The sequence below is a fragment of the Sarcophilus harrisii genome, chromosome 4 (genome assembly GCF_902635505.1).
Source record: "Sarcophilus harrisii chromosome 4, mSarHar1.11, whole genome shotgun sequence".
Lineage (NCBI taxonomy): Eukaryota > Metazoa > Chordata > Mammalia > Dasyuromorphia > Dasyuridae > Sarcophilus > Sarcophilus harrisii.
The window spans coordinates 400918613-400943888 of record NC_045429.1 but is presented as its reverse complement, the minus strand read 5'-3'; the positions used below and the strand labels follow the sequence as shown (position 1 = coordinate 400943888).

At 35.5% G+C, this 25276-nt stretch overlaps 1 protein-coding gene and 1 long non-coding RNA gene across 4 annotated transcripts in view; one reads left to right on the top strand and one right to left on the bottom strand.

The window, feature by feature from the left end:
• Positions 1-9268, top strand: part of LOC116423393 — a 52352-nt gene extending 43084 nt beyond the window's left edge. Inside the window, exon 5 of the long non-coding RNA XR_004233991.1 lies at positions 9022-9268. This is a non-coding gene — a long non-coding RNA (uncharacterized LOC116423393). The remainder of the gene's footprint in view (positions 1-9021) is intronic.
• On the bottom strand, positions 1453-24972 carry RTCA (RNA 3'-terminal phosphate cyclase). 3 transcript variants are annotated; one of them, XM_003769692.4, is made up of 11 exons: positions 24574-24972; positions 24383-24483; positions 19823-19966; positions 16663-16786; positions 15795-15853; positions 14088-14229; positions 13690-13814; positions 12612-12670; positions 6059-6153; positions 5467-5571; positions 1453-2004 (listed from the first exon to the last, which is right to left on the bottom strand). In XM_003769692.4, exons 1-11 carry the CDS (start codon positions 24616-24618, stop codon positions 1903-1905), a joined length of 1101 nt encoding a protein of 366 aa, XP_003769740.1. In that variant the 5' UTR covers positions 24619-24972; the 3' UTR covers positions 1453-1902. The 3 variants fall into 3 exon arrangements, with proteins under 3 accessions (XP_003769740.1, XP_012404986.1, XP_023359172.1); XM_012549532.3 differs by having other exon boundaries at positions 19823-19981; positions 24794-24962; XM_023503404.2 differs by having other exon boundaries at positions 24794-24962.
• Positions 24973-25276: the final 304 nt, after the last annotated feature.

Below are 25276 nucleotides of genomic sequence, written 5' to 3'. Positions count from 1 at the left end.
GTGTTAAGTTCTGACCCTACAACACATAGTAGGAGATTTAATGAGTATATAGATGCAGCAGCAGGACCAGACTGGGGCTGACTAGATACAGCAAGTTCGACAAGGGCACTCACCTATTCACATTTCAGCTCAAAGGTAGCTGTTCCAAAGATGAGTGGAATAATTTCCACAAATAGGGCACGGTTTCTCTAAAGTCTCTGTAGTTCCAGCATGCTCAGAATAACTCTAAGCCAAGGTACTAACACACATATGCACAAACACATTCCTTGGCTAATCCTGGAGTAGGCTTTTGGACATAAATAACAGTGTCATGCAGAAATCTATATAGGCAGATTACTTATTATTGTGAAGAGAACCTTCACAGAGCTCTTCCTCCCATATATGTCATTGCAAAGAGGCCAACCCAGCTCTGGCAGATCAGATGGGAAAGCTTCAAGCACAGGACTGCATAGCTGCTATTGAAAGACAGGCACAATTAAGTTGGGAGATTATTGGCAGTTTGGCTCTGGTGGGGGAGAGATTACTTGGCTTGACAATTCTCAAACTGTTTATTAAGTTGTTGACTTGTGATCAGCACAAATACTCACCAAAAAAATTACTGATTTTAAAAATTTAAAGTGACAAAAATAAAAACTGATCTTACATGAGATTTGCAGCATTCACAAACTTAATTGCCAACCCACAACTAAGATTCCATGATGACATAACAGAAAATTTCCTGTCTATGGAATAAGCCAATCTTTAGGGGTGTGATACTTAGAGAGGAAAAAAGAAGGAATATACTACCCTCATTGGTCCCCAAGCCCAAGTTACAATGGGAAACTACCTAACATTTGAACTACTAAATAAAAGTGAGCTGCTTGAAGACTTCACTAAAAGTATTACTTCTGAGATTCTGTTATACAAACAACCTACTTCCTTTAATTATTGCAACTTTTTTGCTTGCAATTCTCATCTAACTTTCTACCTAACCTAGTACCTAATAATGTACTACATGTTTGTTTATGGAATGTTAATTTGGCAACTTTTGTCTAAGAATTTCACAATTCACATTCGTATCATTTTTCCTTTTGATATATCAGGCCGATAAAACACTCTACATAATCCTATTCCATATATCAGAAAACATATCAACTGTATAAGATCACTAACAGAGACCGTCTCATGATCTTTTCATCAACACTGTTTAATTTCTTACAAGGAAGCTATAGCATCCTCATGAGTCCTTTATGCCTTAAGTACTTCTGTTATTTTTCTAGTAATTTTGCACCTTACTTACACCTCCTTGGATGGAGTCCAAAATGAACCCAAGTTTTTTACTACAAAAGATGCTATGATATTATCTGTTAGGAAATTTGCTTCATCTGAGCACTTGCTATTTACCTTTAAATAGCTACCTGCAACTAGAATGAACTAATGCTGTTTTAAAAGTTTACCATAAGAACAAATTGCTGGTTTTGTTTGCCTAGAATTGCTTTATTAGTCTTCTTTAGATCAGATTTCAGCAAACTGGATACAGAGATTAGATACAAATTAATTAAGGGCACATTCCCGTGGTACAAGTTACAGCATAGAAAGGAACCATTTCATAAGCACGCATCTTTTTGGTGACATACAGGCTTCATTTCAAGATGTTCATAAAGAAAATTAATTTTCCAGTCTCAAGTATTTGTCCTTGAATTCTAACAGTTCATTATACACATCTCAGTAAACATTCATGGAAAGATTTATCAGGTGAAGCTTTTTCTAAACAAACCAAGAACACTCTGTACTTTCATCTCTAAAATTAAGCTCGTTCATTTGATAAATTACTCCCCATTCACCATCATGTACTATTTATCAACTGAAAGTTAGTGCAATCCATCATTGAGGTATCATAAAAAAAAAAAAAAGGCAAACATCCTACAAATGTGGATTTGTCATTCCAATTCCTTGGCACTCAATAATGTAAGTTTCTTTAGAAGAATCATCTTCATCTTCTGATTTGTTCACAGTAAATTTGGCCTAAAACAAGAAAAACAAATTTAGCATATAATTTATATTGGGTGAATCAGAGGAATAATCCTACAATTTCCTACCATGTAAATAGGTGCTAATATCACTCTTTTTTGAGGAAGCTACAAAGATAAAGGAATTTATCAGGTGTTATACATCATGACAAAATATTCCTTTTAGAAAACTCCAGAGTTAGAAGAAATCTCAGCAACCACTAAGTCTAACCCGAATTAGTCTAACCCCACTATGCCCAACAAATGTTCAGCCACACTCTATCTGAAAACCTCCAATAAAAGAGACCACTATCTCCTAAAGCAGGCTAATACCCTTTAGGATAGTTCTAATTATTGCAAATTTTCTGTGACATGAAGCCTCACTTTATCTGTTTGCAAATTCTACCCACAGTTCCTGGTAGAACAGTTGTACATGTTGACAGCACTTCAAATATCTCAAAAAAGCCAACAAGTTCCCCCCCCCCCATTACTCCCCCCACCAGTCTTCTTTCTGCCAGGCTAACATCTTTTCTTTCAATGAACTTTATGTGGCCCTTCTTTAGACATTCTACAGCTTAACAATGTCTACCATGAAATGGGATGTATAAATCTTTATTTAAAAAAAAAAAACCCAGATAAATCTGACCAGGACAAAATAAAGCAGAAATATAATTTCCCTAGTCAGTCCTGAATAGTATGTCTCTCAACATAGGCCCAAAATGAGATTTTCTAGTTGCTATATTACAGCATATTAATAAATTATATTGACATTGTGGTCTAGTTAAAACCCTCATGTCATTTTCAAAGAAACTGCTAACCTCCCTACTACTGTCATTCTGTACTTGTGAAGCTAGTTTTCTAAGCCCAAGTGTAAGATTTTACATTTATCTCTATTTTACCACATTTTACTGGTTCTCTGAGTCTACTTCTCAAGGCTGTCAAAATCTTTTTGAATCCTGTCATATGGTATATTACCTGTACCTCTCCCTTTTGTGACATCTACAAAGCTACTGAGCTTGCAATTTATACTGATAAAAAATGTTAAACAGCAAAGGGTCAAGTTTAGATTCTCTGGGACATTTTCACTGGAGACCAACTGACTACCAAGCTGAAATTCTATATTAAAAAAACATTTGCCTATTCTAGCAGATTAGGCAGAACTGTTTACATTTCTTTCTCTCATCAAGTATGACTTTAATTCCTATTACCCTTTTTCAACTACCTGAGCAAACCTGACCTTAACTCACACCAAGCCACTTATCAAAACATGATACCACATAAAAAATTTTAGGTGATTCTACAAGAGACAATACTAACGCTCCTTCTGAAAGCCCTCCTGATTCTTCCTCCCTACCAGCTGTGTTCCCTCTAACATTACCTCCTACTTATACTGTATATATTTTGTACGTACATAGTTATTGCATTTTATCCTCCTCTTCCTCCCTCCCCCAAAAAAACCCTTATTCTTTGAGACAAGGGGCTGGGTTTTAATTTTTCTTTTTTTATCCCCAAGAGTCTAACACAATGCCTGGCCTATAGTGAATATTTCATAAGTGTTTGTTGATTAAATAAAGGTTGCGATTCAGATTTACTTCCTTCAAGTCTTACATCAATTAGTATCTATGGGCAAGACACCAGGCAGTTGGGACATGTGCTAGGCAGTTGGGGATAAAAAGAGATATGAAACCTTGCCCACTCTGATCTCTCCTCCTTTTATAGTCAAACTCATAGGGTGAAAAAAACTGTCTGCAAATACTTCTTAGCTCTATTCCCCTCTCACTTTTTAACCCGGAGGGCAGAGCCAGGCACGAGGACTTGAAAAGACAACACATTTACATAAGGAAAAATGTCTTAAAATTCAAAGCTTCCCAAAGCAGAACTGCTTGTATGGAGAAGTTCTGGGTGCTCTACTCCTAGGTGGTTGGTCCCCAGGGGCAGTGATCTGAGCAAAGATGCCTCTTTGTATGGGCTAGACCAGATGGGTCCAGAGTTCCTTCCCACTCTCAGACCCTGTGATTCTGGCACAAGACAACTAGAAATGCTTTTTGGTAAGCATTCAAACAGAAGTGCGTATGGCACTTTCCCATAATTGAGCAGGATTAAGTGTTAAATGAATAAGCAAAGCTTGAGCACTCTTGCTTATCAAATGAATAAGCAAAGCTTGAGCACTCTGCTTATCAACTGGCATACATAAGGTTCTCCCATCACATTTATAGATTCACAACCTTGGTAACTCAACACCTCATCAGTACCTTCTACCCCTTGGAATGGAGATGGTCCCATGAGCTCCAAAATCTCCATTTAATAAGGCTCATGAACTATCCTTTGATTTTCCCACAGGCTGACTAGACCTCCTTTGTACTTTCTTGAACTCTGCCCTCTCTTCCTTTTCAACTTCCTTTTGTGCCATTTTCCCTCATTAGATTGTAAGCTTCTTGAGGGCAGGGACTATTTCTTTTTTATCTGGATGTTCAGCACTTAGCACAACATATGATGAATTGTAGATAATTAATAAATGTTTACTGACTAACAGAGGTGCAGTCTAGAGAGGAAAGGAGAGAGAGGTACCAGATTAATAATTTCAACTTCCAAGAGAGAAAACTCTACTAAACATTTCCCAATGACGTTTTAATCTAGTTCAAGAATCTGACAATTCTGGTCTAAGGTACCAAAAGGTTAAGTGACTTGCCCACATGCCTCCTAGATAGTATATATGAGACATGCAGAACTTAAACCTACGTCCTCCTGGTTCTTATGCTGGGTTTCTGTCCTCTACAACCAAAATTACATAAAATGTGGGTCTCGATCCTATATGGGATCATGTAACAATGTGGGGGTTGCAAAATTATGACCTAGTTATCAGTAAATGTTTCATTTGTATACCTATTTTGCCATATATATTATATATGATACCTATTGTACCATATTCCTTGGAGTTGCATAAAAATTTGTCAGGCAAAAAGGGTGGCAAATGGAAAAAGTTTTAAGAAGCCCTGTTCTAGACCATGCTCCCTCTTTTCGGATTTTGGAATGTAAAGCTGAGACAAATTTCAGGTACACAGTGCCATAACCCTTTTAAAAAACACTTTATAAAAATATCACATATATCATTAAGAAATAAGCATGAGATATGGGGGAGGAGGGATAGAAATAATTATATTAAAACACATTAAAGATTCTAAAACCAACCATTGACAACAGATTTCCAGTTTCAGAAGAACACATTTCTAAGTATTCTATTATTCTGGAACCCAATATGTACATGTTCTATTCTCCAGTTAAAAGAGACTCAGCAGGACAGGATTGGTTGCTTGCTGGATGAAGATAAGAGGTGGGAAACTGCAATCTTTATCAGTGGATAGAATATCCCTACAGATGAAATCACAGATCCTTAAAAGTATAGTATACTATTATTAGAAATAAATTCAAATTATGATTACCACAAAACTAAGTAATCTTCATCAATATATACACTTACCTTGGTTAGTTGTTCAGCAAAATGTATGGCAGTTTGAGTATGGAGTGTAATTGGTCCTGTTTTTACTCTAGAGACCCCACTGGCTAAGGCCATGAAAATGATCAGCTGCATAAACCAACAATAAAGAGAAAAACTTCACAAAACTAATAATACCAAAGATGCAACTCTGCTCTTTCTCTAATAAAAAAATGCTGCCAGAAAGAATTGATGGGGGGAGGGGGGAGGGAGGGGGAAAAGTGTATTTTTAAGGGGAAAAAAACCCTATCATTTCAAATTTTCTTAATGAATGATTTAATTCAAATCCAGCTTACAACACTATGTAAAAATTTGAATAAAGTAGGCAGGAATACTAATAATGGCTTACTTTTACATAATAACCACAGGAGAAATAATAGTAGCCAGAAATGTTTCCTATTATTACCTTATTTGAACTTCATAATAACCTTGTAAGTTAGTTAATATAATACTACAAAACAGAGGCTCTCTAAGATCCAAGTGATAACTACAAGGTCACACAGATGCTAACTTAGGCCTTTTGATCCTACTTCTAGTGTCCTTTCCACTCTACTATACTGTTAGTATGTGAAATTACCTGGTCCTGCAGATACTCATCCACAGCTCCCCCATGTCTCAGATTTCCCAGCAGCATCTCTGCAGCTTCAATTCCAACTTTGTCAGCAGATATGCCTAAAACAGAGAAAGTGAAAGTGAATTAATTAGCAATAAAACAGGCAAAAAATCAGTAGTCAATAAGTCAGCATGCTGCTAATCTTTGGGGGCCTATTCAGTCAATATCTAGAAACTTAATTTTCATCTTTTTTTTATGGTAGACTGGCATGTACATATATGTGTGTGTGTGTGTGTGTAACTATGTATATGTGTGTATACAGGACATACCAAAAGTCTTAGTACAGTTTTAAGTATAAACTTAGAAGTTTGCATATATAATACATATGTTTGTTTAAAGCTTAAAACTACACTAAGTTTTTTGAGATACCCTATATTTCAATCCTGACATGTAGAGATGAGAGAATTCCTCTGGTCCTACCCAATTAATCATAATTTATAGCCCTTGACTACAAAGTTTAGCCTCTCATAAATTTCTGACTACAACCAAAACTTCTTAAAATGTGGGTCTTGATCCTATATAGGGTTATGTAACTGAATGTGGGGTTTGCAAAATTATATTTCATATTTTCAATTGTCAACAATATTGCAGACATAGCTTAATCAGATTCTAAGATATAAAACAGTTCATTCACAAAAATTTAGTAAGCACCTACTATATGTCAGTCACTGTGTCAGTGAAACTGATAATATGCAATCAAACAGGACCTGACTTCAAGGGAGCTTACATACTATAATGAGGGGAAAATAGTACCTTCCAAGTATTATCTAAAATTCAACTAGAAAAATTCTCTTAACTCAAGTGTATAGTAAATCTTTCTTATGGTTTCTCAAAATGGAAACCAGATAATATTAGGAAGATGTGCTGGATCATAGGCTTTAGACCTGGAAGGAAAAGCTAATCCAGCCACACAAACTATCTTTTGGCTATCTTGAACTGGATGTTCTATAAGCATTCCAAACTCCCTATGTCCAAAACTATTTTTACTTTTCCTTAAATACTCTTCCCAACTTTCCTAATGTCAAGGATACCACCATCCTCCCAGTCAACCGGGCTCATAACCTTGGTGTTATTCCCAATTCCTCACTTGCTTCAGCCTGCATATCTCATGTATTGTCAAGGATTGTAATTTCCTTCTATACTGCATCTCATACATAAATCTTGTTTTTTTCCACTCAAACATAACCACTATCTGATTACCTTGGGCCTAGACACTTAAAGCATTCTAACTGGTCATTCTAAGTCATCTCTCCCCATGCCAATACATTTTCCACTGACATGCCAAAGTAATTTTCTTAAAGCACAAGTACAATTATTATCTCCCCACCAACCATACCCAATTCAGTAAGCTCTAGGGGTTCTCTATTCTTTCCAGGATCAAATATAAATTTCTTTTATTCTTTTAAAGCCCTTCACAATCTGGACCCTCTCTAGTTTCACCACCTCCTCATGCTTCTATCACCCTTATTCTCCCTACTCTACATTCCAGCTACCCTAGTCCCCTGGCTATTTTTCACTCATGAAAACTTCCATCTCCTAACACTGTGGCCCCCCATGCCTAAAATGCTCTGCTTCCACACCTCAATCTCCTGGCTTCCTTGAAGCCTCAGTTCAACAGATAATTTTCAGATGAATAAATTAAAACCATTTCTAGACATATGAAAAAAATGCTCTAACTCACAATTAAATCAGAGAAATACAAATTAAGACAACTCTGGAGTATCACTATGCATCCCTCAAATTGACTAAGATGACAGGAAAAGATAATAATGAATGTTGGTGATGATGTGAGAAAATTGGGACGCTAATACATTGTTGGTGGAGTTGTGAACTGAACCATTCTGGAAAGCAATATGGAACTATGCCCAAAGGGCAATCAAACAGTGCATACCCTTTGATCTAGCAGTGTCTTTACTGAGCCTATATTCCAAAGAGATCATGAAAAAAGGAAAAGCACCCCCATGTGCAAAAATGTTTGTGGCAGCCCTTTTTGTAATGGTAAGAAACTGGAAACTGAGTGGATGCCTATCAGTTGGGAAATAGCTGAATAAGTTATGGTATATGAATGTTATGGAATATTATTATTCTGTAAGAAATGATCATCAACAGGATTTCCGAAAGGCCTGGAGAGACTTACATGAACTGATGCTGAGTGAAGTGAACAGAACCAAAAGACCATTGTACATAGCAACAAGATTATGTGATGATCAATTCTGATGGACATGGCTCTTTTTCAACAATGAGTTGATTCAAGCCAATTCCAATTCCCTGGTTGGTGATGGAGAAAACTATCTCCATCCAGAAAGAAGACTGTCAGAACTGAATGTGAATCGCAACATAGTACTTTCATCTTTTTGTTGTGGTTTGCTTGCTTTTTTTTCATAGTTTTTCTTTTTTGATCCGATTTTTCTTGTGCAGCATAATAAATGCAGAAATATGTATAGAATTATACATGTTTAACATATATCAATTACTTGTCTAGGGTATGGGGTGGGAGAAGGGAGGGAAAAAATTTTCTAACACAATAACACAAGATTTTACAAGGGTGAATGTTGAAAATTATCTTTGTATATATTTTGAAAATAAAAAGCTATTTTTTTTAGTTCAAATTCCACCTTTTATAAGAGGCCTTTCTCTTGCTTTCTCCCCTCCAAGCCTTCCCCCATTAATGCCTTCCTGACATTGTTTTCCATTTACACTGAAAATGTTGCATGTACAGTTAGCTTCATGTTGTCTTTCGTTTTAGACTATAAGTTCCTTAGGATCAGGGTCACATTTTTGCTTTCCTTTGGCTCTCTTGGACCTCTAAAGAGCCTCTGTTTCCCTGATTTTAAAATGGAGATGATAATATTACATCCAGGATTGTACCTGGCACAAAAGTGCACACCTTTGTAGACTAACTTGTATCAAATTACTTATCTCTTTAGTAGCAAAACTAAGACTCCAAATCATCAAACTTGGAATTTAAAGAAGACTGGAGTGGAAAGGAACCTCCAATTTCATCAAGACCAACATTCACCCTCCCTTCTTTTGAGAAATGAAGATACTGAAGCCAAGTGACTTGCTCCAAGGTCCATTTCATTCACAACAAAATTAAGAAATTCCCTTGATTATATCAGGGCCCACAAGTGTTCTCACATGACATGGAATTTTGAATAAATTGTTCTCCTTAGCTCTAAAGTTTATGGAATTCTCTCATAAGAAAAATATGAAACATCCATTCATAGAAAAGATAATTTTAACACAAGGATACTCACTCCAGAATTACCGTTCTTTTTTGCACACTGGTGCTAATATCATCATCTCCTGAGCAATGTGCTAGGTATTGTAGAGAATGTGAAAGAAGATATGATCCCTGCCTCCACAAACAGTGGAAAAAATAAACATGAATGAATAAATTAAAGGGAAAAAATGTAATGTCTGACCACAGTAATGACTATAAGTTCAATGAAGTACATTGAAGGGTAACAGTAAGAGGGTTGGGAGTAGTCAGAGAAAGCTTCCTAAAGGAAGGACTCGAGCTAGGTTTTAAAATCTTGCTAAGAGCTGACTAAGAGGGAAGGGAGTTCAAAAGAAGACTCTATTAAGAATAAGGAGACATGTGGCGATAGATGGCTTTAAGCATGTTTCCCTTGCTCAACCCTGTGTGGTGAAATGGACAGAACACTGTTGGAAATTGGAAGACTCAGATTTTAGTCATGGGAATGTTACCATGGTCGAATCATTTATTCTCTCTGAACCTTGATTCTCTTATCTTTAAAACTGAGACAATATTTACACAGCCTACTTTATATGGTTGTTGTGAGCAAAGTGTTTTGTTAAGTGTCAAATCCTATTCCCATGAAAGTTGTCTATGTTACAACTAATGGTATATGTTTACAAAATGGTTGTGGAAGAGAGTACCCTGAATTCTTGAGCAAGATTTATTAGAATTATATTCTTAATCAAATAAGCTAAAGGGTCACAATAGTAATATGAACAACGAAGGTAGTACAGTGGTGAGTGCCAAGCCAGAAGATTCATCTTTCTAATTTCCATTCTGGTCTCAGACACTTACTAGCTATGGGGTTGTGAGCAAGTCATTTAATTCTGTTTGCCTCAATTCCTCACATATCAAATCAGCTGCAGAAGGAAATCGCAAACCACCCCAGGATCTGAGCCAAGAAAACTTCAAATGGGTCCCACAAAGAGTGGGGCATGATTGAAAAGGCAACATATTAGTTAGAACTTTTGAAATCTTATTCTTTTTAAATTAATACTGAGCCACTGGAAGTTCTGTATGTTTCTAAACACTAATCAAGTATCAATAAAAAAGAATTTAATTAAACATAACCTAAAGGAACTTTTATTATAAAATGTGAAAATAAATATCTGATAGAAAACTTCCAGCTCATTGAAAATAAATATCAAGAACTAGTTTCTAGGATTCAAAGAAAGCCTCAGGATAAATATACAATGAATTTAATAGTACCAGTCAAATACAATAGAAAAGATGGAAAAGAGGAATGGTGACTTCATTTACTAATGATATAATCTTTAATTTTAGCTGACTGGTTTTTTGGTAATAAAATTTGCCTTGACTGAAGATATAGGAGAAAGAAAAATATACAAAAAATTCAAACGAAGCTAAAAACCATTGTATATTTCATTTCCCTAGAATTATACATTGTTAAAGCCTGAAAAGATCACACAATGAATATCAAATTTGGAAAGACTTTAAGAAGCCATCCACCAGAATCTACTTGAACAAGGATCCATACTATTCAAGGATAATTTATTAAGCACCTATTATGTGCACAGTTCTGTATTGGTGCAGGGGACACAAAGACAAGCATAAAACAGTCCTTGTCCCAACTCAAGGAGTTCACATTCTATTAGGAGCACACAAGAGAAACACAGATAAGTAAATATAGAAAATAAACAAAAAAGTTTACTAGTTCCACCATCCAATGGGGCCCAGTAGAAATAGGTCTAATCTCTTTTTCACTATCTTTAAAAGCTATAAGACAGCTATTATGTATTCCAAAATCTTTTTTTGGTTAAAACCCTATTATTCTTTCAACCAATCTTCAATGTCATGAATGTGAAGCCATTTACCATTCAAGATGCCTCCAATTTAGCAATATCCTTCCTAAAATGTTATGCCCAGAACTAAACAAAATATTCCAGATGTAGCCTAAAGAATGATTGACTCAATGTATCAATAAGCTTCTAACAAGTGTCTAACATGCCAGCCACTGTGATAGTTCCTATAATTTCATTTAGTTCCTCAAAAATTGTCAATGGTTTCCTACTGTCTAGCAAATTAAAAACTTGGCATTCAAGGCCCTTCATGATTTGATCCTAATCTACCTTTCCAAACTTCTCACGATTGCCTAACACAAACTTGTAGTTCCAGTACTCATACAATTCCTTAAAAATGTTCTATTTATTCTCACCTTAAATATATCTATCTTCAGATCATAACCCTTGCCCAAAACATACAGCTCCATTCTCTCCAACTATTTTAAATCTTATCTATTCATACTCATTCAATCCATACACAATTTCTTGCATAGTCTTCTCTTAATTACTATAAGTCTCAAATGAATTCTTTCTCTGAATTTTTATAGCACTATGCCATTAATTTGGATTACATTGTCAGTTCATAATGTGTGTTCTACTTGCCTTTCCAATCAGATTACAAGGTCCCTGAGGACAATTGACATAGATTTATAAATACAGTGGCTGATCAACAAATAGTTGTTGCCTAAATGAGATTTTAAACTAGGTCAACTAGAAGTGTACCTACTGAGTTCCTACCTACTGAGTAAAATGGGTTTGGCTGCTAGATCAATATATTAGAAGTACTACAAAACATTCTCCATCTTAAACAGACTTATGATGAAAATTTGAGGTATCTCCTTGTCAGACTAGAAATATGTCAAGTTATTTTAGGGAAAAAGAATTCATCAGTTGACAATAGGAACAGACACACCCTTTAGAGATAATCTAGTCCAATCTGCTCATTTTAACACATGAGAAAATTGAGGCCTAGAGAGGCTAAGAATCTTTATCCAGGGTCAAATGTTAGCAAGTACATCAAAAGAGTGAATTGATGGTCAAAAGTACTGGATTCAAATTGTTGCCCTGTCACGTTCTACCTTGAATAACCATTTAAACTTTCCTAGGCTTCAATTTCCTCAAGTTTTTTTCCAGGACTAAATCCAAGATCCTACGAACCTGAAGCTAAAAAACAAATTTTACCAAGTCCAAACTAAAGACTTTATAAACACACACACACATACACACCCTATCTACCTCATTTTCTATATTCAATTCTTATGCCAAGAAAAAAAATCTCCCTTTCAAAAAAAATAAACGGTTTTAAAGTATGATTGATTCTGAATAGTGATATAATTCTAAAAAACATTAAACCATCATATTCATCTCCATTCTACTGTATTCCAGACTTCTTTCTTGCCAACTATTTTTTGTTTGATTGCAACATTTAAAATGGTGGCTCATTTATCTGTACCTCTTTTACCAAGTGATGATCCAGCAAATAAGCAGCCTGTTGATGTCTCAGCAACAATGCTGCATAGAAATTAAAAGTTGTCAATTCCATTATATTATAAATATACTTTAAAATTATTGGCAAATATAACACAGTATGCTATGATCACTAAATAGACAGTATCAAATTTAAACCAAATAAATCTTAAATTTGAATCATTATCAGAAACTGATGCGGTACCCTAAATTAATCTGTACAGGTATCCTATATAGCAACAAAATAAAAAGTAGCCCAGGTGGGCCATCCATATAAGTGTCTTTGGGGATTTTTTTTTTAAGCAAGGGAAACTGTGGTCATATTTTAATCAATTTCTACATAAGTAGCACCTTCTCCTTCAGGATATTTGGCTTCTTAATGAGAACAAAAAATAAAACACAAAAGTTCCCATGTATATAAGAATGGCATACAGCTAAAATGGTATCTCAAAATAAGGAGGTATAGATAGAAATTTGTGTTGTTTTTTTCCCCTTATGAACAGTATCATAAATAGAATATTTACTTTACTTTTAAAAGCTTTAAATAGAATAAAAAGACCACAGTATAGGCACTAAATGTAAACACTCATCTGAAGAGTATTTTTACTCTTCAAGTATAGCAGCATAAGAAACTTTCTAAACCTTGAAAAGCAGCCCACTTTTTATTGGACAGTCATTGTCTGGCTTAAAAGTCTTTGCCATCTTAGATATTTAACAAAATGACTTTTCAACCAAGTTACTTTAAAGCATTTCAAAAAATTTCCTTCAAGATTCTTTTTAAAGAACAATTGCTAATAAGATCCACTAAAAATCAAATTCGCTAAACCAATCCGAGTTCTCTTATAACAACAACAACGTCACAGTTCTCACAAGAATCTCAAGTTTTAGAAATTGCAAAATTCTTGGAATGAACTTTTCTTTTCAAATCTTACATATATTTTTACATTAAGCTAGAATACTACTTAACAAGCTTTTTTCAAAAATACTGCTCTCACACTTTTTTAAATAGAAAAATTTATAACTCTAAATTAATGACACAGGAAGAGATTAGTGTCTTGTCTCACATTATTCCATTTCCATTGCCAAAGGCTTGTTCTTTAGGTTCCTGAACAGGCTGGATGTTAACGTACAGATCCCTGATTTCCTTTCTGATGCATCTCACTGCTGCTGCTGCCATATCTTTTGCTATCTAATTTGGTAAGACAGAAAGGCAACAGTTATAGTAAAATTGAAATAAATCACTGGTTAGTTTGACAATTCTTTTCAAGCCATCAAGAATAAGTTAACAACTTTTATATATTATTCAGAATCAATGCTCAAGTGTAAAAAGCTTATTTTCTTTAAAAATTAGCTCTCATGAAAAGATTTATCAAAAATAAACAGCTATTCCAATAATTTCAAAGAATAGCTAACATGCCATTTACCAAAAAATACACATGCTTATAACATCTGAGATACTTACTTTAAATGGCAAAACACCAGCAACAAACGTTCTTCCATATATCTTGGTCACTGTCCCACGATCAGTTAAATTTATTGGGTTTAGCTGTTTTACTGGTGACATTCGGATAATTACTTCACCACCCCCTTTAGGATAGTAGCCCCTATGAAAAGTACACATGATCCCATATAACAACATTCCACGACAAAAACACCAAGTCAGTGAGAGCTGAATAAAAGACAAATGGTATCTGAACACCAATGAACAGTTCTAAGACTGCTAAAACATCAATGATGACAAAAATATTAAAGAACTATGTCCTTGTGATAGATCAACTATATTAGTCATGCAATTAAAAAAAAAATGCAAAGGACCCATGATTTCCAAAGTGTGTGTTTGGGGGGGGGGAGGTAGAGGAAAGGGAGAGGAAATGAAATTCCTGGTGTGGGAATTACCTCTACTAAAGCACAAGGCAAGCACTCAGACTGAATAGGTAGATCCTATGGAGTTGGCTGAAGCATTAAGTGAGTTACCTAGGGTCAAGGTAGTGTTCAAGGTAGGATTTGAATCCAAGTGTTCCTATTCCAAGCCCATCATTTTGTCCATTATATCATGCTGCCTCTAACAATGAAACTAAAATTAATTTTAAGCAGAGTCAAAAATTCACTCTTTATCACTACCACCAAGCTTTGAGGTAATGGAAGGCAATCTCAAAAAAATGTCCAAGTCTTTTATTCTGTGAAATTATTCCAAATCATATCATGACAAAAGGAAAAAGTCTTTCCATAAAGTAGTCTTTTGCTTTTATCTTCTTTTTTCAATTCCGATCACGAGATCATGGAGAAAAAATGATTTACTTATAATTTCCCTAATTATAAACTGAGACATCTTCCTGGAATGAACTGTAGTATACAGTATATATTTTACCATGTGTATTTATTTCATATGTGTCCAGTATCTGAGAATATGTTTTATATCTCTAGTGGAATATAAGGTTTCTGAATTCAGAAATTATCTCATTCTTTTTATTTTTTCCCTAGTGACTGGCACATAGTATACACCTAAGAAGTGCTCCTGGGAAATCTAATGTTTTGCATATAATGGGATCTAAACATTACTAAATGACAATACAAAGACACGATTTTGTGTGGCCAATAAACACAATGTGGAAGTTTCCTGATTAAATATTTATATTCTGATACACAAATGGTTACTATATACAATTGTGACCATCAGCACAACTTTAAATTCCATATGTTTCTGTGGCTTACCTTTCTATATTATTAATGAGAACTCTATTTGTAATGTAATTTCTAATTATTTATAGAAGGGAATAATTATCTATTATCTACTTATACAGACACTGTACTAAGTATTTTACAAATATTCTCTCATTTAATCCTCACAACAATCTGTAAAGTAGGTGCTATTATTATTTCCATTTAACAGTTGAGAAAACTGAGAGATTAAATGTGCAGGGGCACACAACTATTAAATATCTAAGACTGAATTTGAACTTTGGTCTCCTTCATTCCAGGTCTGGCACTCTATCCACTGTGCTATCTAGTAGTTATTCATAAAATAGTATTTTAGCATGTTTCTAATTATACTTTAGAGTATACCTGACTAGTATAACTGCTTAGCAAAGAAGTCATCTCATTTGCCATGTCAGACAAATGTAAATAAGAGATCAAAATTAGAAAGGAAAATGTTAAATATGCAACCTACCTCATTTTAACATCACAGTCAAACTTGAAACCAAACTTTTCAGCAATTGGTTTGAAGACCTGCAAAATAAGCATGTTTTGTTATTTTAGTCACCAAACATTAAGTGCTCACAAGCCCATCACTTTATATATTGAAATAGTGCTTAGGGAAATGTCTTATGAAAAAAAATACTTAGGATATTTCAGTATTTTAATTAAAATGAAAGACATATTGCTAAACTTAAAAGGTTTAATCTTTTCTTAGAATCCCAGAATCAGAGCTTTAGAGCTGAAATGAGAAAAAACTCAAAGACATTTAAATGATTGGCCCAAGTTACATAGGCTTTTGGAAAATTCCAACAAAGTAAGGTGTTATAATTAGAAAAGCTCTCTCTCTCTACAGCTTTCCAGGTGCTCGTCTCTCCCTCCTAACTGTGAATCTACAAACTTCTTAAGACCAGGAAAAATGAGATTTCCACTGAGTGAATATGCAAAAAAAAGTTAAATGAGAATCAAGAGGGAGAAGATGATGATGGCAGCAGAGGGATGCGCTGACGAATGAAGAAGAGCAATGAAACTGAATAGTATAGAGGGAATGCAGCGCACTGGGATGCAGCAGTTCAGGAAATCACCTTGTGAACCAGATTTAGAGACTTCTGAGAGCCCAAGCACATCAAATGGAAAATACCAATCCAACTTCAGAACTAATAGATAGCTATTCTGATTATTGTCTACTTCAAAATTATTACATTAGAATTTAAAAATCTTCTATTGAAAAGTTGACTTTGACTTGTTATAAGTCTTAGCTTAACATTCACAATCCAGAATCTTAGGCCCATCCTGAAATTAAAAATCAATTTTAAAGAGCACATAGAGAGAAAGGCACTCACCATCAAGGTGTAATCTATCTGTGGGGCCATTTCAGCATTAGTGCCACCTTTCAAACGAAGCTCGGATGGAGAAGCAGCAAAGAGAACACAGGGCATAGAGACCTGCAGCAACAGGCACACACTCCTAGGTAGAATCAGAAAAGAGAGGATGCTATGATAAACAATCACATTTTACTTTCAAAATTACATCATACACCACCTGAAACAGAGACAAGAAAATATGTATTCTGCATTATAAAGCTTAAAAACGCAAATATCTTCCTTCTGAATGGTAGAGTTTCATATTTAAAGGCAAATTCTAAACATTTCATCCACTACTAGTACAGCAGAAAACAGATACAAATTTGTTTTCTAGTTTATAAAAATGAGCTGCACTACCTCAGTGGTTCTCAAACATTTTTTTGCTCACAGCACTATATTCTTTGCACTGAAAAATCAGTCCACTGAACTTTTAAGGAGACTATATGGTGTAAAAGTTGGGAGACTTGGCCCAAGGGAAGCATTTTTGTCAGAAATTGAAGATCTGAGAATCCTGGGAAGGTCATTTAACATCTCTGAGCGTAAATTTCCTCCTCATAAAAAGAGATTTATCATTCTTTTTTGAGTTCTTTTCTAAACAGCTAAAAAGATTTTCTTCAAAAATTTTTTATGGGAAAATTCTAGTTATCATTAATAGAGGAGAGAAAGAATTTCAGAGGAGGATCACAGACAATAAGGCAATATTGAAACCACCATGTTAAATTTGAAATATTTTTTAAAAAAATACAGGAGAGATTCATGGTTTCATTTGCAATACTCATTTTCACATTCAAAAGTTCACTTTTTTTGGCATTTGCCAACTTCATATTAATAAACAGGAAAAAATGTAAATACTCTAGCTTAAGAAAATTCTTAAAATCAAAAAACTTCTTGTGAAAAATACCAAGGAAATAAATTGAATGCCTATGTTCATAATTTTAAAACTCCATGTGACACATGCAAAATCTACATACAAGGTTCAGAATCAACCATAATAAAAATGTTGGGGGGAAAAAAGGAGTCCTATCTGACATCATCTCTGACATTTCTCTTATGTACCCAATATTAGGGTATCGTCAATACCTCTTTTCACCATCCCATTGCCTACAGCAAAGCAGCAAAAAAATTAATTAAATATGAAAAGCTGAATGCTTCATAACTGCTAATGGTCCAATTTTATACTAATATTTATTTACACACACACACACACACATATATGTTTATCATTAAAAAGGATTATAAATTTAAGACCTTTCAGTTATTAGCCTCATAGCTAGAAATTGAGTATCTCAAGCCCCTTTAACTAGCCTCAGTGAAATGGAGAGCTCATCAGACTTGGAGTCAAGAAGACATGCTTAAGCTCTAACAGCAGACAGCTCTCAGCTGAGTTGAGAAGGATAAGATAGGTACCTTCTACCACAAATGAATCTCTCAAAGAATTCCCATTAAAGGTCCCCAAACAAAATACTGCTGCCAAACATTTCTTTAATCAGAATAATTTCTGCTCTCTGTCTTCTGGTGTATTAACAAGATGACTAATTAAATAAGATCTTAGATGTTTTCTGTTTGTTTTTTAACTAAGTTTATGATTTCAGTAGTAAAGGTAACTCACTTTTCCAATGCAGTCTGGCACCTGCTCTGCAGGCACAGGGCATAAAGCACTTGACTGCAGTTAGGAAGACTTGATTTTAAATCTGGCCTCAGACCTCACTAACTGTATGACCCACCAACAGTCTTTCAACCTCCATCTTAGTAGTCTATCTTAGTTTTCTCAATTGTAAAATGGGGTTAAATAAAAGCACCTACTTCACAAAGTTGTTGTGAGGATAAATTGAGATATTTATAGAATACTTAGCACAGTGTTGGGCATATAGAAGGTGCTTAATAAATGTGTTTTCTTCCTCTTCTTCATCCTCCTCTATTTACTGCATTAGAAAATTGCCTGGAACATCAAGAGGTTGTGTGACTTAGGGAACTTGTTCTCAGGGACATGTCACTTTGAGGCTGAATGTGTCTATCTAATAAGTCCTGCTACCCTCTGTTGTGTGTTCTAAGGTGCAAAAATTCAAATACCTCAAAGAGCAGCAGCTGGTGTTATCTAAAGGATCTATATACTCGCCACTTCAGTGGTTCCCTAATTACTTTTAAAGACCAAACTTAAATGAGAGAACCATTAGCAACCATGAAAAGGTCAAATAGATAATCCAAACAGGGTGGAACACAGTAAAGAAGCAGACTCAAAATGAAATATGCCCAAACCAGGAATTAAAATACCTAAAATCATTGCAAGTTTATAGAATATACTGCACGGAAATTGAATGTGTGTGTTTAGACTAATTTCCATAAGCTAACTAACATGTTTCATCATAATCACTCAATTTAAATTAAAATTTCTCAAAATAACTTTGTAAGTTCTACTATATAACTAATATCCTCAGAAAACTAACATTCAGAAATATTGACCTAACTTAAATGGTGGTATGACAGTAAGTAGCAAGATCAAGATTTCAAACCCAGGATGAATCTAAATAAAATATTTTTTCTACTATAAAGTGACACAAAATAATTTGAGAAGCAAAGATCTGGGAGTATGTGAGGATAAAATTTGCACAGAAACTCAGTGAATAATGGAGCAGGACATATGCTCTAAATGACTAATAATACAATCTAATGGAAAAAATACTGAGCTAAAAGTCAAAGGATTTGGGATCCAGTCCTAGGTCTGCCAACAAACCAGCTATATGAGATTGGGCACAAGTCAGTTTATTACTCTGACTTTGGGTTTATCATTTATAAATAAGATAGGAAGGCTGATCTAGATGATTGCTCAAGTGCCTGCCAGCTCTAGAATTCTGTATTTTGGGTATTGGGGATCTTTTACCCCAAAGTACTAGTGTTCAGTCTTAACTATTGAATTTCAAACATTGTCCTGTCTTGTATGTGTGAATGAAATAGTTTTACTTATGTGTGTTTAGTTATGTTTTCAAATCTTAAGTTATCTTTACTAAGGAAAGGAAAATGATATCAAGTTAAAGAAAACAATTTAGTGGAATCAACAACCTTGCATTTGACATTGTATGGCTTCTTAAATGGAGCTATTAAATGGTTACTTTTAAGATCTCAAATACAAACATAGACATACCCAGCTGTCTTGGTATCTGCTGTGTGGGTTCCACCTTTGATCTTCTCTGGTGTGAAAGTTATTTCTGTTGAGCCGATTTCTGCCCCTTCTAGTTGGCCATCACATAAATCTCGAATCATTTCCAATCCAGAAAGGTGTTGAGGCCTTCAGGTCATAATACTGCATCAAAACGTGTGCATTCAGACTGCCTATTTACCCATATTATTTCAAACATTTATGAAAACTTAAAAGATAATGAAATTATAATACCTAATAGCAAAAATTCCTCATATTCATAATTCATTATGCATTAGAAGTTTTACTTCCTGTCTTCATTTACCTAGTTAGATGAAACCTTTTTAATGAAGTAGTAGTATAAAACTGGGAAAGCTGCTTCAATTGAAGTCATTTTATAAGGCACATTAAAAAAATCCCACCAGTGTTACTTTGAGGATGCAAATAGGGGCCAAAGAAACCCCACCACTTTATAAATCAACCTACCAAAAGTGTTTAAAGTCCAATTAGACTCCTTTCCAACTCAGTGAATTATCCACATGCAATACCAGCCTTAATCAATTGAAATATATCTTGCCCACATGCAGAATGAATTAGATTCAACCATGTAATTTTAAATGGATCAGACAATTAAAATTTTAAAAATCCTGCCTCATGACTATTATCCATTCAGTGAACTCATTAAAAGGGAGTTTTAATATAAATCATTTAGAAGTAAATCAGTTGGGCCGAGCTCTCCAGCACACATAGTAGACTTGTACTCTGTCCCTTTTCTAGGTGGTATATATAATGCAGCATAAAATTAATACTGCTATACACCTCACTACTAGAATAAAGACATTTTGGTATATACATATAAATTCTTCTTGCTTTAATAGCAAGAAAATGGCACAGTACAGACTAACATGAAGAACAGAGTTTCCAAAAGATTTAATGTGAAACAAGACATGTTAGCCCAAGGACATGTCAAAGAAAATCAACTGGAAGACACTATTCAGGAGCTTTTAGACCAATTAGCTAGGAACTGCAGAAATATAACATTAAGACACCTCCTAGAAATAGCAGTGTGGTATAGTATGTGAATTCTGGTTCTCCTACTTATTCCTTACATGACAACTTCTCAAATCTGATGAACTAAAGGAGAGTTAAGTTTCCTTTCAACTTTAAATGATATAAGGAACATTAAAATTCTGTTCACTCTAGCTGTGAAATTTCTAGGATGCCTTTCTGGACAATAAAGGTAAAATTTTTAAAATATGTTTTTTTCCAAAGAAAGGTTATGTAAAAACCATATGCCCATTTTCGTTTACCAAATACAGTATTTCTATTTATTACAGTAATTCAAAAACAATTCATTGGAATCATGATAAGATAAAAATTATTCAAATGTAAGCTTAACACAATTCAATAATTTAAAAAATCAACTAATTCTACTGAATATGTTGAGATTATACTGAAATACTCAAAATGAATTTATAATCTGAATAAGGGAATTCCTTCCAAATAATGCAGATTGCAGAACAGTATCTAGTTGTTTTATACTGCTCTTGTCCATGTCATTTTATAAGTTTGTTCAAATAATATGGTAATTTTTTATTTTCTCTTAACATTGTGAGGGAACCCATTAAAAAAAAACTGACATAATATCAAATCAAAAAATTTTACTATCTATCTTTTGTCCTCAAATGGGTCATTTAATTTTGAATTCACATACATAAACAATTGTTGTTCAACCATATCCCAACTCCTCATGACTCATTTTTTTCTTAGTGAAGCTCATTTGACAAATAAAGAAACGGAGGCAAAAAGGTTTAAGTCACTTGGCCAGCATCACATAGGTAGTGTCTGAGGCCAGATTTAAACTCAAGAAGATGAATCTTGCTGACTCCAAGCCTGGCACTCTACCTACTGCGCAACCTACTTGCCTGATACATAAAGATTTACATAAATCCCATTTGTTTCCACTTACTTAACAAATATATAGCCACCTATATATAAAAAGTCTTCTGGAGAAATAAAAGGTAAGGTCCTTGTCCTTGACATATATCCAATTTGATACGACAAAGAAGTAACTAACCTTGAGCAGTGTAACATTTACTGGACATAAACATTCATGAAAATAACTGTAATGTAGCCTAAGTGCTAGAAAAAGGTATAAACAAGATATTATAAATGCTATTAAAGAGAGATAATTTTTGGCTGAGGAGGTTTCATGCAAAAGACAACATTTAAGCTTGGCCTTGAAGAACAGGTAGGATTTTGAATTATAGATGGTCAATGTAACTTTGTTTAATGCATAATTTTGGCTAGTCAATGAAAACAAAAACAAACAGGACATGATTTCTTAAGTCAAAAAGCTTTGGCTTAACAAGACAGAAATGAACAATGATGATTGTTATGGAAAAAGTACAAATAAAATGTTAACTGATAAGCAGCTAAGTGTAACTGAAAAGTTTTAAGCAAGGAACCTGATGATCAGAATTGTGATTTAGAAAGATTTATATGGCAGCAATATGTGGAATGATTGGAGAGGATGAAAGTTGAGAGAAGATTAAGAGTACTTAATCTGTATTAATAATTGTACAACTGTAACTATAACAATTCAGGTGAGGGGTAATATGGACTTGAATTAGGCTGGTGACCGTGGGAATGGAAAAGAAAATCAAGATTCAAGTGGCAATGCCAATTCAGTGACTATCTAATATGTAGTAAGAGAGAAAAAGAAGTGTTTAAGATAACATCAACATTTCTATCCTAAATGGCAATTTAAATAAAAAAAGAGCTAAGAACTGAAACCTGAAATATGTCTAATATTGAAGACAAAGGAGGGAAGAAAGAAGAATCACAGGAGTATAGAGTAAGAATGTCATGATCAAGAGAGAAGAAAATTTTAAGAAGGGAAGTAATCAAATGTTCCAGGGCAATCAAGGATCAGGAAGCCTTACAAAAAGGCCATGGATTTTGATAACACAGAGAAGAGACAATTTAAAAGAATGGTTCTTGACTTCTAATTATAAAGAACTATCATTTAGAAGAGAAATTCTGTATAAAGCTTCAAAGGACAAGATTAGCTCCAATTAATTGAAGGCACAGATAAACAAATTTCTCCTCAATCTAAAGCTAGAACTTTCTAAGAACATGGCTCCTTCAAAAATGTAATGGGTTACCTTATGAGTTCTCATAATGAGAGGTATTTAAGCAGAGGGTAGCTAACTACCTCGTAGAAGGGATTCTGATCTGCAGGAGCAGATCCCCTTAGTTGACTTCTAATATCCCTTCCAAAATTGAGTCATCCAGTGTTACTCGACATCCTTGTTATTACACCTCTCATTGACCCCCAACAAGAACTCTTTTTTAGATGCTGAGAATCAGAAAAGACCTCACAAGTTACTTACTTCGTCATCCTACCAAATGAGGTTGGTGCAGTAGTGGATAGAGTGATGTACTTGGGAATCAAAAAAAAAAAAAAACCTGAGTTCCAGCCATGCCTCAGAAAATTACTAGCTGTATTACCCTGTGCAAAGCACTTAACCTCTCAGCCTAAGTTGCCTCAACTGTAAAACAGGGATAATAAAAGTATCTTCCTCACAGGATTATTGCTAATAAATAAATAACTAAATAAAACATCCTACAAATGTAACAGTACTACATTAATTTTAACTATTTTTATTATTAATACAAGATTTTAAACTACAAGATCCCTGACAAGTCAGTGGCCATTCAGTTTCCACCTGAACATCTCCAGTAATGGGAGAAGTCACTTGCTATCTCAAAAGGGGCCCATTACCACGTTGCAGAGAATAACAACTCATTGCTAGGAAGTTTGTCCGTATATCGAACTGAAATCAGACTTCCTATAACTTTCATTTACTTCATCTAAGTTCTGTCCTCTAGATCAGAATTAAGATTTGGCTTAACAAACGTTTGATTACTAAAGGCAGTGTTAAAATATCTGATCGTGCTATCTGAGATGCACAGATATCAAATGTTACCTTTTGGGGTAACTTCATTTTATGCGTGTGTATTTACTCAAATACTGACAGGCAGCAAGAATACTAGAATAATAGTACATTCATCAAATGACTACGTTTAAATTAATCGATTCAACACATTTTCAGTCACAAATCCAATTCAATATAATAAGTACTTGCCTTAAAGTATCTACTATATGAAAGGCACTAAGAAATACAAAATGAAGTTCTACCCTGCGGGAGAAAACTCCTGAAGGAGGCTAGGGATGAGGCACAGATAAGAATCTAGAATGATTCTAGATATGAGGCCAGACTCTTCATGACCCCGTTTGAGATTTTCTTGGCAGAGTTCCTGCGACTCATCTCCGAGATCAGGAGCCCAACAAGCTGTCAAAGCAGCAGCAGCAGCCCCTCGGGACTAGCAAATGGAGGGCCCCGCCCCGAGAAGACGGCCCAGGACTGAAGGACCTTGGAGCCCGGGTCAATGGGGACGCCTGGGAAAAGAGTGGGGAGGAGGGGAGGGAGGGAGGGAGGTCGCCCCGCCGCGCCGCATACTGAGGATGCTCGCGCCGCATACTGAGGATGCTCGCTTTACCTGAGGCCCGGGGTGCTGCGGCCCGCCCGGATCTTCTGCACCCGCAGCGGGAGGCCCAGCAGGCAGCTCAGGGCCGTGGACACGCGCAGGATCTGGCCGCCCTAGAAAGATAAGAGGGACACCGGGTCAGAGTCCTAGGGGAAAAGAGGAGGCAAAACCAGGGAACTGGGGCCGCACTCCCTCTCACTCACCCCCTCCATGATGCCGCCATCGATTTCCACCCGCTGCCCCGCCATGGGGGTTGCCCCTGGCAACAAAGCCTCGGAGAGATGGCGACTCGGGTACCAGGAGGACCGGCCTCCCCTGGCCTGGCCTGGCCTGAAGCCTAGGGCGGTGCGGAGCCACAGCTCTAAAGGTGGAGGGGAAAGGCCCACCGGAGCCAGGCCACGCCGCAGCCCAGGCAGAGCTCACCGAGCATACGTGTTTCCGCAGCCTGCTTTCCTCCTCCCTCCCCACGGCTGACGCGGTGCGGCTTAAAGGGACCGCTCCCCGAAGCTGTAAATTTATCCTAATGTCATCCCAATGACCGGATCTCAAGGTTTCAGGATCGGAAGGAACTTCGGGGGCTATCTAGTCCAACTCAAAAGAGGCCTCCCACTAGAACCCACCCGGTTAACGGTTTTCCACTTGTTCTCTCTAGAGACGTCTATCCAAAAATGACCTTTAGTCATTCCCCATTGGCTTTCGAGAACCGATTGTTAAGTTATCTGGGCGAACATTTGCCCTTTGGAATCCGCAAACGATACCGTTTAGGACTTGTTTTGTTGTCCATAGCTAAAGTAATTCAGAAGATATTAATAATTCAGAATAAATTTAAACCTATCTTGCGTCTTTTTATAAATATGATCTCATTTTCTCCTCCCAACCACCCTAGGAAGTAGATGCCATTATTAA

Bases quoted from the DNA above. Each gene is read 5' to 3' on its own strand.
- RTCA (XM_003769692.4), bottom strand. From the start codon at position 24,618: ATGGCGGGGCAGCGGGTGGAAATCGATGGCGGCATCATGGAGGGG. The intron at 12,671-13,689 runs GTGAGACAAGAC...ATTTCTATGCAG, and splicing joins GGCAATGGAAATGGAATAAT to CATTGTTGCTGAGACATCAA. The intron at 2,005-5,466 runs GTAAGTGTATAT...TTCTTGTTTTAG, and splicing joins TTGCTGAACAACTAACCAAG to GCCAAATTTACTGTGAACAA.